Genomic DNA, 13925 nt, shown 5'->3' on the forward strand with positions numbered 1-13925 from the left:
CTCATGAATGAAATTGAGGAAGACATAAAGAAATGGAAAAATGTTCCATACTCACAGGTTAGAAGAACAAATATTTTTCAAATGTCTATGCTACCTAGAGCAAGGTACATATTCAAGGCAATCCCTATCAAAATGCCATCAACCTTTTTCACAGAGCTGGAACAAATAATCCTAAAATTTGTATGGAATCAGAAAAGACCCCAGTAGTCAAAGGAATGTTGAAAAAGAACACAAAAGTTGTTGGCATCACAGTTTCGGACTTCAAGATCTATTACAAAGCTGTAGTCATCGAGACAGTATGGTATTGGCACAAAAACAGACATACAGATCAATGGAACAGAATAGGGAACTCGGACATGGACCCTCAACTCTATGGTCAACTAATCTTCAACAAAGCAGGAAAGAATATCCAATGGAAAAAAGACAGTCTCTTCAACAAATGGTGTTGGGAAAATTGGACAGCCACCTGCAGAAGAATGAAACTGGACCATTTCCTTACACCATACACAAAAATAGACTCAAATTGGATGGAAGGCCTAAATGTGAGACAGGAATCCATCAAAATCCTTGAGGAGAACACAGGCAGCAACCTTCGACCTCAGCTGCAGCAACTTCTTCCTGGACACATCGCCAAAGGCAAGGGAAGCAAGGGCAGAAATGAACTACTGGGACTTCAACAAGATAAAAAGCTTTTGCACAGCAAAGGAAACAGTCAACAAAACCAAAAGACAACCGACAGAATGGGAGAAGATATTTGCAAATGACATATCAGATAAAGGGCTACTACCCAAAATCTATAAAGAACTTATCAAACTCAATACCCAAGGAAACAAATAATCCAATCAAGCAACGGGCAGAAGACATGAACAGACGTTTCTGCAAAGACGACATACAAATGGCCAACAGACACATGAAAAAGTGCTCAACATCACTTGGCATCAGGGAAATACAAATCAAAACCACAATGAGATATCAGCTCACACCAGTCAGAATGGCTAAAATTAACAAATCAGGAAATGACAGATGTTGGCAAGGATGTGGAGAAAGGGGAACCCTCCTCCACTGTTGATGGGAATGCAAGCTGGTGTAGCCACTCTGGAAAACAGTATGGAAGTTCCTCAAAAAGTTGAAGATAGAGCTACCCTATGACCCAAAAATTGCACTACTGGGTGTTTACCCCAAAGATACAAATGTAGTGATCTGAAGCAGCACATGCACCCCAATGTTTATAGCAGCAATATCCACAATAGCTAAACTATGGAAAGAGCCCAGATGTCCATCAACAGATGAATGGATACAGAAGGTGTGGTATATATATACAATGGAATATTATGAAGCCATCAAAAAACGAAATCTTACCATTTGAAATGACATGGATGGATTAGAGGGTAGTATTACACTAAGGAAAATAAGTCAATCAGAGAAAGACAATTATCAAATGATCTCACTGTATGTGGAATGTGAGAAACAAGGCAGAGAATCATAGGGGAAGAGAGGAAAAAATGAAACAAGATGAAACCAAAGAGGGAGACACACCATAAGAGACTCTTAATCTCAGGAAACAAACTGAGGGTTGCTAGAGTGGAGGGGGGTGGGAGGAATGGGGTGGCTGGGTGATGGACACTGGGGAGGTTAAGTGTTATGGCGAGCTTTGTGTATTGTGTAAGACTGATGAATCACAGACCTGTACCCCTGAAACAAATAATACATTATATGTTAATAATAAAAAAATAAATAAAGGGCATATGCGTTTGACCCTTGAGCAACAGGAATTTGAACTGTCTGGGGCAACTGATATACAAATTTTTTTCAAAAAATAAAGTTCAGTACTATAAATGTGTTTTTTCTTCCTTATAATTTTCTCAGCAACATTTTCTTTTTTTCTGGCTTACTGTATAAGAAGATAGTATATAAACCATATAATATACAAAACACATGTTAATTGACTATGTTATGGGTAAAGCTTCTGGCCAATAGCAGGCTGTTAGTAGTTAAGTTTTTGGGGAGTCAGAAGTTACAAGGATTTTTGACTGTGCAGGGGGGGGTTGCCACCTCAACCCCCAGGTTGTTCAAGGGTCAACTGTTTTAATCATAGGGTATTCCATTCCAAAGTCCTTATATTAAAACTCTCCACCATAAAAATTTTATTACCAGTGACCAAGGGAGTGAGAGTGCAAATCAACTATTAAGACCTGGAACCAGCCATAAGAAAATGTAAAATAGAGCAGGGAAAATAAGCCCCCCACACATGAAACAAATATAATTCGCAGAGGATTAAAAAAAAAAGATTATCAGCTGTCAGTCACCATGAGATTAAGAGTTGTAGAATTTAAAACCACTGACTACCAAATACATTGTAAGTGAATTTGTATTATGTATTATTTTCCATATTACAAATGTGTTGTTTCCCAACCTGTTTTTTGTTGTATTTTATTCTTTTTTTTTTTTTTTTTTTTGTCCCCAATAAGAAAAAGAAACATATACTCACATTTTGTACTTGTTCTGGAAGATGTAGCCCATTCCTTTTCCCCATTTTAATGGACTTTTCCAAGTATCTTCTGGCTTCAGGTTTTATCTTACTCAGATCACATGTTTCCTGAAATGAAAGAGTTGACAACCATTTCTGTTACAATAGTACGTGGGTAAATTATAAACCATGAGACCAAAGCAAATTTATTTATCATCTCGGTTGGGCTATGAAGCACATAGGTGATTACGAGGCAGGTTCTTTTGAAGACCTAATTTCTTTTATGCTTTAGTGAGCTTTGCTCATTTAAAGGAGAAAAATTAAATAAAGAAAAAGCTAACCAGAATTGCCTTGCCTTGCATCAGAATCAAGAGTGCCTGTACTACTTGAAAGTGTGATAATAGAGATATTTGCATAATCTCATTCTGAGCATTCTCTATGACCATGGTCTTTTTCAAAAAACATATTCCTTATCACAAATCATCTGGATTTAATTTTCCATCATTTGCTAACCTGGTTCCACTTGAGAGGCAGGAATAGAAATAATGGGCAAATTCTACACAAATGGAGAGTGGGACGCTTTTGCCAACATACCAAACAAGGACAGCTGGATAAAACCCCAGCCAAAGGCTTCCAACACTTCAAAAATGCCTTACTGTCATTTGGCAAGAGAGATCAAGAGACTATAGCAAACAGCATATGAACAAGTATCTGGGGAAAACGAGTCAACACTGCACAAAAAGGAGGAAAGCTGGACAGAACATTTGAACCCATATGCAGCAACACAAACAACATCACTCACAAGAATGGAGGGCCCTGGAGGAAAATGGAAAATTCCCCTGGCAATAGCAAGGTAATAAAAACACCAGATGTTTCTTCAAAACAGGTGGCAGAATATATATGGCACATCTGGATGGCTGGTCAGTTCATGGCCCCTGGGAGGAAATGCACTCCAGACAGACTCAGCAGGTGTAATGGATTCAGTCTGGGTGAGAGCCAGTGAGGGACATCTGTCTCTAGAGCCTTAGAGACCTACCATTGGGTGTACTCTCTCTCCATCAAGACCTGGGCTGCCCACCTCTGAGGTTTATATTTTCCCAACTAAATACATCTTTGAAAGAACAATGTTTAGCTTTAGAGCCTGCATTTTAGATTGCTGGTGTAAGGCGTTTGCTGCAAATAATTCTGTAATTTATCACTCTGTTGTAGCAGGCAAATAGCTGTATTTTATAAGATTTTTAAAAAGCTTTTAGGGGCGGCTGGGTGGCTCAGTCGTTAAACGTCTGCCTTTGGCTTGGGGCGTGATCCTGGTGTTCTGGGATTGAGCCCCACATCGGGCTCCTCCACTGGGAGCCTGCTTCTTCCTCTCCCACTCCCCCTGCTTGTGTTCCCTCTCTCGCTGGCTATCTCTCTGTCAAATAAATAAATAAAATCTTTAAAAAGAAAATAAAAAGGTTTTATTTATTTATTTGGGGGGAGGGGGAGGGAGGGGGAGAGAGAGAGAGAGAGAGAACATGCATGAGTAGGGGGGAGAAGCAGAGGGAGAGGGAGAAGCAGACTCGCCACTGAGCAGGGAACTCTGCACGGGGGCTCAATCCCAGGACCCTGAGATCATGACCTGAGCCGAAGGCAGATGCTTGACCTACTGAGCCACCCAGGCTCCCCCCAAATAGCTGTATTTTAACTGAGGGTACTGCTTAATACGATGATCTGTATCTAACTTTGCCTATCAATACAAAATTGTATGTCCTAGTACTAAAGCACACATTACTCACAGTTTCCTCTGCGTTTAATTCTCAATGGAGGCAGAGAACGGTTAGACTCCTTTTTCCATAATAACCTTTTATATCCTTGGAGAACTTCTGAGCATGCTGGCATGACCGGAGTTGGAACCCTCCCTAACTGGTATTGGCACACACTGGGATCCCAGCAGCAGTGCTTGCAATGGGAAGAAACCCATAATGGCCAGGGAGATAACAGGGCTGTGGGCTGGCTCCCTTAGGGATGGCTAACAGTTCAAGTCACAGTGTTCACGTGCACGTGATTAACCTGGGTTGATCAAGGCTGGTTTTAACAACACCAGGAAGTATGTCCTGAGGTGTGGGGCATAGCAAGAGGAGATTCTAGAAGGTATAATACTGGATGTTGTAAGGTTGGGGAGCATCTAGGCAGGAACTATGTGTAGCAGGGACAGAGGGAAAAAAATCCCCCATGAGAAGGGCCTGGAAAGAGCTGGGGTAAATTGTAAAGGATCCAAATAAGCAGGCGGAGATCCCAAGCAGAGGGCCTTCCCAGCAGGGCAGTGAGCCAAGGGAGAAGCTGGGCACACTGCTGGACAGCAGTGTCCCAGGTACTTGGGTTCCTGGGTTCACCTGGTCACAGCGGTTCTGAGCTTAGAACAGAGGCTCATTACGAGTCTCAGCAGCTGGATCAGGAAGGGCTGGCATAAAAGGAGCGGCTGTACTTGCTGTATATTGGAGGACCCGGGCTGCTACTTCAGAAAGCACAGCAGCATACTCAGCAAGCACAGTAAACTCAAACTCATGGTCTTGATGAGGTAAAAACTACTGACTCCCCAAAAAGGTAAGACAAGCATAGACAGGTAGAAGGATGTTCTGAGAAAAATCTGCCCCGAATTAGGTCTAATTAAAATATGACTACCTGTAGTGAAATATTTGACCTACCACAGAAATGATACTTAACGAAATTCTGACTCAGTTGTAACCAGGCACCATCTGCCAGTCAGACTCTGAGGTCTCAGAAATTTCTGGAGGGCTCTCGTAGGAGTAAAGCACTTCTAAAATGTGCTTCTAGAGCACATTCCTGTCCCAGAGCTGATCATATGAATATTCTCCCTTATAATCTCCAGGCAAGATCAGAATTACTGCTTAAGGATTTTCTAAGAGGGAATCAGCCAATACTTCCAGACTGCTCTGCTGTTGTTGCACCTTCCTTCCTGAATAAGAATTTAATCCACTTGAGTCGGAACCAGGTCTCAGACCTCTCTGAGTGAAGTTTCTCCTCTTTAGGGGTGGGGGAAGGCCTAAAGTGCTCTTCAGTAATTTTCAAATTTATATAATCTGACAGTAGAGGCTCTTACTTTATTTAATCTCTGTGGTGACAAGATTTAGTTTTTTCCTAACCTCCTCCTGTAACAAAGCGGTTTCACATAAAAGTGTGAGCACATTTGTGCACACACACTTAACACATGTGCTTGTAGACTCATTTCACAGACAAGAAAACTGAGGTTAAATGATCTTCCTAAGATCACTCAGCTATTTATTAGTAAAAATGGACAGAAATAAATTCTGCAAAATTCTTACTTTGGCACTTTCCCCAATATATTATACCACTACATTACAACACCTTAATTTATTATCATTCAAAATTTCATTATACATAAGTGAAAATGTTCTTAATTTCTCTCCAATCCTCCCCACCTTCTATCCCATAACTGTGTCCTTTTCTTTGCAAGACCCTCATATTTCCAGTTTCTAAATTATGTAAATAAAAAATAATTTCAGTGGGACTTTCTATATTGTGTATACAAAGTAGAAATTATGATGTTGTTAAAAGAACCCTGAAAATTAAGATAGTATATTTCTTTGAAAATCATTTAGCAAAATGGATTCATAAGCTGTGAGTATGCTAAAGCAATAGAAGATAACAGAGTAGAATACAGATCCTACTGCAAAAGCTAAGACCGAGGTGTAGCTTAATTAAATGTGTTCTATTTGCAGGTCCATTCCTTTCTTTCCTGTTCTTTTCAATGTTATGTTTTCTGTTAGGTTTCCATCTGACTATTGGGAAGAGGGCATTCTTAGGTAGCCGCCTGTGTTCCCAGAGAGGGGGCCCACACAAAGGCCTGCTTGCTGGCCTAGTCAGCATATATTCAACATACAACCACAAGAGCCCCTGCTTTGGTGTGAGCAAGAGGCACAGTGGGGACACTGGGAGTGGGGAACCATACTGCATGAAGATACATTTTAACCAGGGCCCGTTCAGTTCCATTCAGCATGCCTTCACTGAGCTCCTACTTAGGCCAGGTACTGGAGAAACAAAGATGAATATACTTGAGGTGCTTTAAGTAATATGAAGGAATACATTAGCAAATATGTCAAATACAAATATGCAAATACATTAGCAGATATGTCAATATCAGGTAGTGAGTAAAAAAGAGAGTTAAGTACTTGGGAAGCACAAGAGTGGTGTCTGGCTAATGGGGAAACTAAGGCAAGGCGGTTGATGCTTTATATCAGGTCTCTAGGCTTTTAAAGTCTCCCAAAGTTACATGTTTCAGTAGTAGTGATTTGACCAATAACTAGACTTCCATGCTTCAAAATCAAGAAGGGATGGTGTGGGTTAGGAGAATTACCATTACCATGCTGAATTTTGGACTTAGTTTTTTCCTTCCTTCCCCCTTCCCTCCTTCCTTCCTTCTTTCTTCTTCCTTTTTTTTTTCTTTGCCATGATCTTAAGGCGTTGGTTTGTTGTATTTTAATTTGGCATGAGGCCTCTATGGCTGGTAGAGTAGGAGCCCATATAATGCTTAAAAGCATCTACTTAACCCCGTGACCTATTCTTCTACACTGTAACATTAAAACTTTAAGTCACTAATTGGCTAAGATGAATTGGCCTGACCAAAGCCCAGGGCTCTGAAAAAAATATAAACTATATTATAACAGACACCTGTATTTCTTGATTCGGCTGGCATAACTGAGACTCTGACTTCACTAAAGGATCCCTCTTCTGTGCTGATTAGTTACCAGTCTACTGGAATAAAATATTATATGCCTCGATGTTTTTAACATGGAAACACTGCACATTTTTCTCACCAATATGGCTTGAAAGAGGGTCTATGAAACCTCTGCTGGCTTCTTAGCCAACAACTAAGAAACCTTTGTTAGGACTGGGAAACACCAAGACCCGTGGCCCTGACTGCTGGCTTTTGATACCTGGACAAGTTTTTAGCTAGGAATGAGGAAATGCTTGTTTTAATTTCTTATTCTTTTTCTTTTCTTCTGGTAGAATTAAGGCTAAATTTAACACGTTAAATTTGCATGTAATATTTGTAATCTATAAATGAATAAAATTACATACATAAGTTATGACAAATTAAGCCACACTTTAATTTATGAAATGGATACTCCATTTACCTGTGCAACAGATAACCGTTCTGACTTCTATGCTAAACTTTTTTTTCCAGTTTTACCACTTACATATACACTGTTTAGTTTTGTTTCTTTTTGGGCTTGCTAAAATGATATCCCATTGTATGTAGTGTTCTGCAAATATTTCTTTCATTGTTACTAAGATTCAGCCATGCTGTTGCATGTTGCTGTACTTACTTACTGCTGTAAAATATTCCAATGTAAATATACTAAAATTCGCTGATGCATTTTCCTGCTGATGGAAATCTGAGTTGTTTCAGCGTTTTGCTATTCTAATGTTGCTATGAACATTTGTTCAATTTTGTGTACAAACACAAAAGTATTTCTAGGTAAACAGTGAGGTGGGGGACAGCGAGGATATGCTGAGTTATGGAGAATTTGAGATCCAACTTCATGATACTAAATTTTTCTCCAGATTAGTTACTCCTCTAAATTTTTGAATCAATTTACACCTTTACCAGCAGTGCATAAACATTCCCACTGATTCACACTCATGGATACTGACCATTGTTAGACTTCTTTATTTTTGCCAGTCTAATGAGTAAAAATGGAATCTTATTGTGACCTTCATTTGCACTTCCCTTATTACTAATGAGGCTGAACATCTTTTCATGTTAAACTGCCATTTGTCTTTCTTCTGAAATATTTTTCATGTCATTTGCACATTTTTCTTTTGGGATGTTTGCTTTTTTTATTGATTGTAGTAGTTCTTTATATATTCTAGGTACTAAAGCTTTGCTAGTTTTATGTTTTAGAAATTTCTTAATTTAGTATTTAAGTATTTCAGTAGTTTGAGTATTAGTGTTTTTTTAAGATTTTATTATTTATTTGAGAGAGAGACTACACATGCACGTGCACGAGGAGGGGGAGGCGCAGAGGGGGAGGGAGAAGCAGGCTCCCAGCTGGGCAGGGAGCCTGATGCGGGACTCAATCCCAGGACCCTGGGATCACAACCTGAGCTGAAGGCAGACGCTTAACCAAGTGAGCCACCCAGGCACCCCAGTATTAGTGTCTTTTCACTTTATTGATAGAAGTTCTTTATTATTATTTTTTAAGATTTATGTATTTATTTTAGAGAGAGAAAGAAAGAGGGCACAAGCAGGGGGGAGGGGCAGAGCAAGAGGGAGAGAGTCCTCAGGCAGACTCCCTGATGAGCAGGGAGCCTAATGCATGGCTCAATCTCAGGACCCTGAGATCATGACCTGAGCCAAAACCAAGAGTCAGACGCTTATCCAAATGAGCCACCCAGGTGCCCCAAAAGTTCTTTAAGTTAGTCATGTTTATCAGTCATTTTACAGTCAGCACTTTGGTGTCTTGTTTAACAAATATCCCTGCTCAGGTGTCATAAAGATATATTTCTATATAAATTTATAGAAGATGTTTCTCGGTTTGGTTGTGAGGAGATCCAATTTTTCCTTTTTCTAGATGGATAAGCCATGTCTTAGCACCAGTTACTGAAGCCCTATCTTTTAGATCTGTCACCAACTGTTCCTCTCTTTGGTTTGATGAACAATCACTAAACATTTACCTCTGTGGCTCCTAGGAAGTTACCATTTGTGAGCTTCAGTATCTTCATTTATCAAAAGGGATGCCTCACAAGATTGGTATAAAAGTTAAATTAGATAACTACAATGCTGTGCCAATGTAAACACCTAACCACACATTAAGCAGAAGGTAGGAAGACTAGGGTATGCTAGTTAGTCTCAGGCTCTATTACATTTTCATCCATCTATAGTCAACACATGACTTATTTTGGAGGTTGTGAAACATGATTGCAAATTAGTTGATACTTCCTAGACTGAGATGTAGTGTCCCTTGAATTTGGGCAGACTGCAAGGACTAGTCAATCAATACAGTATGGCCGAAGCGATGCTATGTGACTTCTGAGATGGTCAGAAAATGCAATGCAGCCTCTGTGTAGTGTGTTGAGACACCCTTGTTGGAGTCCTGAGTCTCCATGAAACATGTCCTACTACCCGGATGCTGCCATGATATGAGAAAGCCCAAATTAGTCCACATAAGGAGACAACATGGAGCTGTCCAGACATGACATGAAGAGAGAGGTATCTGGTTGGCTTCTACATGCTTCAGCTCTAGCCACCACTGCCTTCAATCCATGCAAGACCCCAAGCCAGAATTACCCAAATGCTTCCTTTCTCAATTCCTAATCCACAGAAACCATGACAGAAAATAAAATGACTGCTGCTATTTTCAGTCAGTAAGTTCTGAATAGGTTATATATATCAGTAGACAACTGGAAGCCTTACTGAGCACAGATTTTGCATAAAGAACTGTGAAAAGTAATTTCTTATTGCTATTCATCAATCCTAAGTGAAGAATAACATGAGAGCTAAAATAACATTTTATATCGAATTAAGAATATTATAGATTGTTGTCTATATTGGTGGTATCTTGACACCTGAGTATTATTCAGAGCACCTTCATTTTATTTTATTTTTTTATTTTATTTTTTTTAAAGATTTTATTTATTTATTTGACAGAGATAGAGACAGCCAGCGAGAGAGGGAACACAAGCAGGGGGAGTGGGAGAGGAAGAAGCAGGCTCACAGCCGAGGAGCCTGATGTGGGACTCGATCCCAGAACGCCGGGATCACGCCCTGAGCTGAAGGCAGACGCTTAACCGCTGTGCCACCCAGGCGCCCCCAGAGCACCTTCATTTTAGTTGATCACGCCTGAAACTGCTGACTTCATATAAATTTAAGATCCTATTACCCAGCTTAATGAAGGCTTTACGTGTTATATCATGGTTGCCATATTTTACTTACAACATAACAGAATAACAAACAGAATACTTAGATATATCTAACTTTTTCTTTTTTTTAATTTATTTTTTGAGAGAGAGAGAGACACACACACAGCAAGTAGGAGGGGCAAAGGGAGAGGGAGAGAATCTTAAGCAGTTTCGACGCCCACCGTGGAGCCCGACTCAAGGCTCAATCTCACAACCCTGAGCCAAAATTAAGAGTTGGTTGCTTAACCCACTGAGCCACCCAGGTGACCCTAACTTTGCTTTTAGTTATGAATCAGCTGAGATTTGACACTTGTTAAAGTGCCAAATGTTACCAGAAAGCTCATACTGATAGTTTCAGATTTTAAAAAATACTGCCTAAATACTGAGTAATATATAGAATTGTTGAATCACTATATCGTATACCTGAAACTAATGTAACACTGTATGTTAACTATACCACAATAAAAAAAAATAAAAATAAAATAAAAACTGCTTAAATAAATACAACTATTTGTGAAGGAAAGTGTTTAAAGGTAACTAAATTCACTATATAAGCTCCAGGGCATTAAAAAAACTACAAGTTATTTTTTATTATTCTGATCTAGCCTTAACAGACATTATAAAAGCTTTTAAAAATGGTGACACAACAGTCAACATGTATAGTAATAATTACTCTTTTGGAAAAAAGGAAAAATTATGGAAACAATTCTGAAACTACTGCAAATTATCACAATAAAACCCTGAAGTGAACCAGCCCAAGCAAATGAATATATATGATGAATCCACTGGTATAGTGGTATAGTACACTAGTATACTAGACACGCAGCAGTTAGTTCCCAAATTTAACAGGATCAGATCACAACATATACAAAATTTAAAAGTGTAACAAAGAAATCTAAAGTGACAAACCTCCTATACTGTGATACTATTCATAAAAATCAGAGAAAAACATTAGATAGGACATATAACATTAAATTGCAATACCTTCTTGAGGCTAGAAAGTCCCAAATAAAAACTTAGAAGTCAGAATGAAAACAGAGTTGATCAAAGGAAATTAGAAATTCTGGGAAAAAGTTCTAAAATACATATATAATATAGGGCTAGCAAAGAAATTAGATTTTTGGGCGATGAAATAAAAAGTAGGAGACTGCAGGGACGCCTGGGTGGCTCATCGGTTAAGTGTCTGCCTTCAGCGCAGGTCATGATCCCAGGGACCTGGGATTGAGTCCTGCATTGGGCTCCTTGCTCAGCAGGGAGCCTGCTTCTCCCTCTGCCTGCTGCTCCCCCCGCGTGTGTTCCCTCTCTTTCTCTCTGACAAATAAATAAAATAAATAAAATCTTTTTTAAAAAAAAAAAAGGAGACTGTAAGGGCCATGACTTGAATCACACAGAATAACAACTGGGGTCAAAGAACAAAATAAAATAATGTAACTAATAATGAACAGTCATAAAGTTATTATAATTTATGTTATTTTTATAGTTCTGAAGATGAACAGTTATAAACCACAGAGATGAGTACAAAATACAGGAGGAAAAGTGCCTGTTTCACATGAGGGGATAGACAGCATGTATATTTTACATGTCTAAATAAAGTCTTGGGGCACCTGGGTGGCTCAGTCGGTTAAGCTTCTGCCTTCAGCTTGGGTCATGATCCTGGGATCCTGGGATCGAGCCCCGAGTAGGGCTCCCTACTCAGCGGAGAGCCTGCTTCTCCCTCTCCCTCTGCCTGCTGCTCTGCCTACTTGTGCTCTATCTTTCTGTCAAATAAATAAATAAATAAATAAATAATATTTAAAAAGAAAGAAAGTCTTGATTACATATTCTTTAGTAAGTTACAAAAAAAATCTGAAATAAAACTGCTTTTTTATTTCAACTCTTGTCATAATTTGCTAAAAAGAACAAAATTTTTGAGATTTTGCAAAAAGACACGCAAAATTAAACAAAAATGTCTAGGAATGTAAAACAGTGGTTGTTTTCCAAATAAACTGCTGAGTATCATGAAAATAAAAATTCAAAACAAAGACATAATGAAACTCTAGGAAGCAAATCAACATTGGTAATGAAAAGATCAAAAACAGTCAAGGCAGAACCACCTGAAACATTTATTATCCATCATTTCTGTGAGTCCTGAAAACGTAAGGATGACAGACAAGAATGACTGGCGTGCACATTATTATTCAACATAGTACTAGAAGTCCTTGCAACAGCAATCAGACAACAAAAAGGGATAAAATGTATCCAAATCGGCAAAGAAGAAGTCAAACTGTCTGTCTTCGCAGATGACATGATACTCTATATGGAAAACCCAAAAGAATCCACCCCCAAACTACTAGAAGTTATAGAGCAATTCAGTAATGTGGCGGGATACAAAATCAATGCTCAGAAATCAGTTGCATTTCTATACACGAACAATGAGACTGAAGAAAGAGAAATTAGGGAATCCATCCCATTTACAATAGCACCAAAAATCATACGTTATCTTGGAATTAACTTAACCAGAGACGTAAAGGACCTATATTCTAGAAACTACAAATCACTATTGAAAGACACTGAAGAAGACACAAAAAGATGGAAAAATATTCCATGCTCATGGATCAGAAGAATTAACATAGTTAAAATGTCCATGCTACCCAGAGCAATCTACACTTTCAATGCTATCCCAATCAAAATACCAATGACATTTTTCAAAGAACTGGAACAAACAGCCCTTAAATTTGTGTGGAACGAGAAAAGGCCCCGAATCGCCAAGGAAGTGTTGAAAAGGAAAACCAAAGCTGGGGGATGAAACTTGACCACTATCTCACACCATACACAAAAATAAACTCCAAATGGATGAAAGACCTCGATGTGAGACAGGAATCCATCAAAATTCTAGAGGAGAACATAGGCAGCAACCTCTACGACATCGGCCAAAGCAACCTTTTTCATGATACATCCCCAAAGGCAAGAGAAACAAAAGATAAAATGAATTTATGGGACTTCATCAAGATTAAAAGTTTCTGCACAGCCAAGGAAACAGTCAGAAAAACTAAGAGGCAGCCCACGGAATGGGAGAATATATTTGCAAATGACACTACAGATAAAGGACTGGTATCCAAGATCTACAAAGAACTTCTCAAACTCAATACACGAGAAACAAATAAACAAATCAAAAAATGGGCAGAAGATATGAACAGACACTTTTCCAATGAAGACATACAAATGGCTAACAGACACATCAAAAAATGTTCAAAATCATTAGCCATCAAGGAAATTCAAATCAAAACCACACTGAGATACCACCTTACGCCAGTTAGAATGCCAAAAATAGACAAGGCAAGAGACAACAATTGTTGGAGAGGATGTGGAGAAAGGGGATCCCTCCTATATTGTTGGTGGGAATGCAAGTTGGTACAGCCACTCTGGAAAACAGTGTGGAGGTCCCTTAAAAAGTTAAAAATTGAGCTACCCTATGACCCAGCCATTGCACTACTGGGCATTTACCTGAAAGATAAAGACATAGTGAAGAGAAGGGCCATATGCACCCCATTGTTCA

General features: G+C 39.1%; 1 protein-coding gene across 2 annotated transcripts in view; it reads right to left on the reverse strand.

Annotated features, from left to right (window-relative positions):
• Positions 1 to 13925, reverse strand: part of NLN (neurolysin) — a 97717-nt gene that overhangs the window by 43382 nt on the left and 40410 nt on the right. For both annotated transcript variants that reach the window (XM_040622225.1, XM_040622226.1), the window contains one exon: positions 2489 to 2596. In XM_040622225.1, coding sequence (XP_040478159.1) covers positions 2489 to 2596 — 108 coding nt within the window. The remainder of the gene's footprint in view (positions 1 to 2488; positions 2597 to 13925) is intronic.

The sequence above is a fragment of the Ursus maritimus genome, unplaced genomic scaffold (assembly GCF_017311325.1).
Source record: "Ursus maritimus isolate PB19 unplaced genomic scaffold, ASM1731132v1 scaffold_5, whole genome shotgun sequence".
Lineage (NCBI taxonomy): Eukaryota > Metazoa > Chordata > Mammalia > Carnivora > Ursidae > Ursus > Ursus maritimus.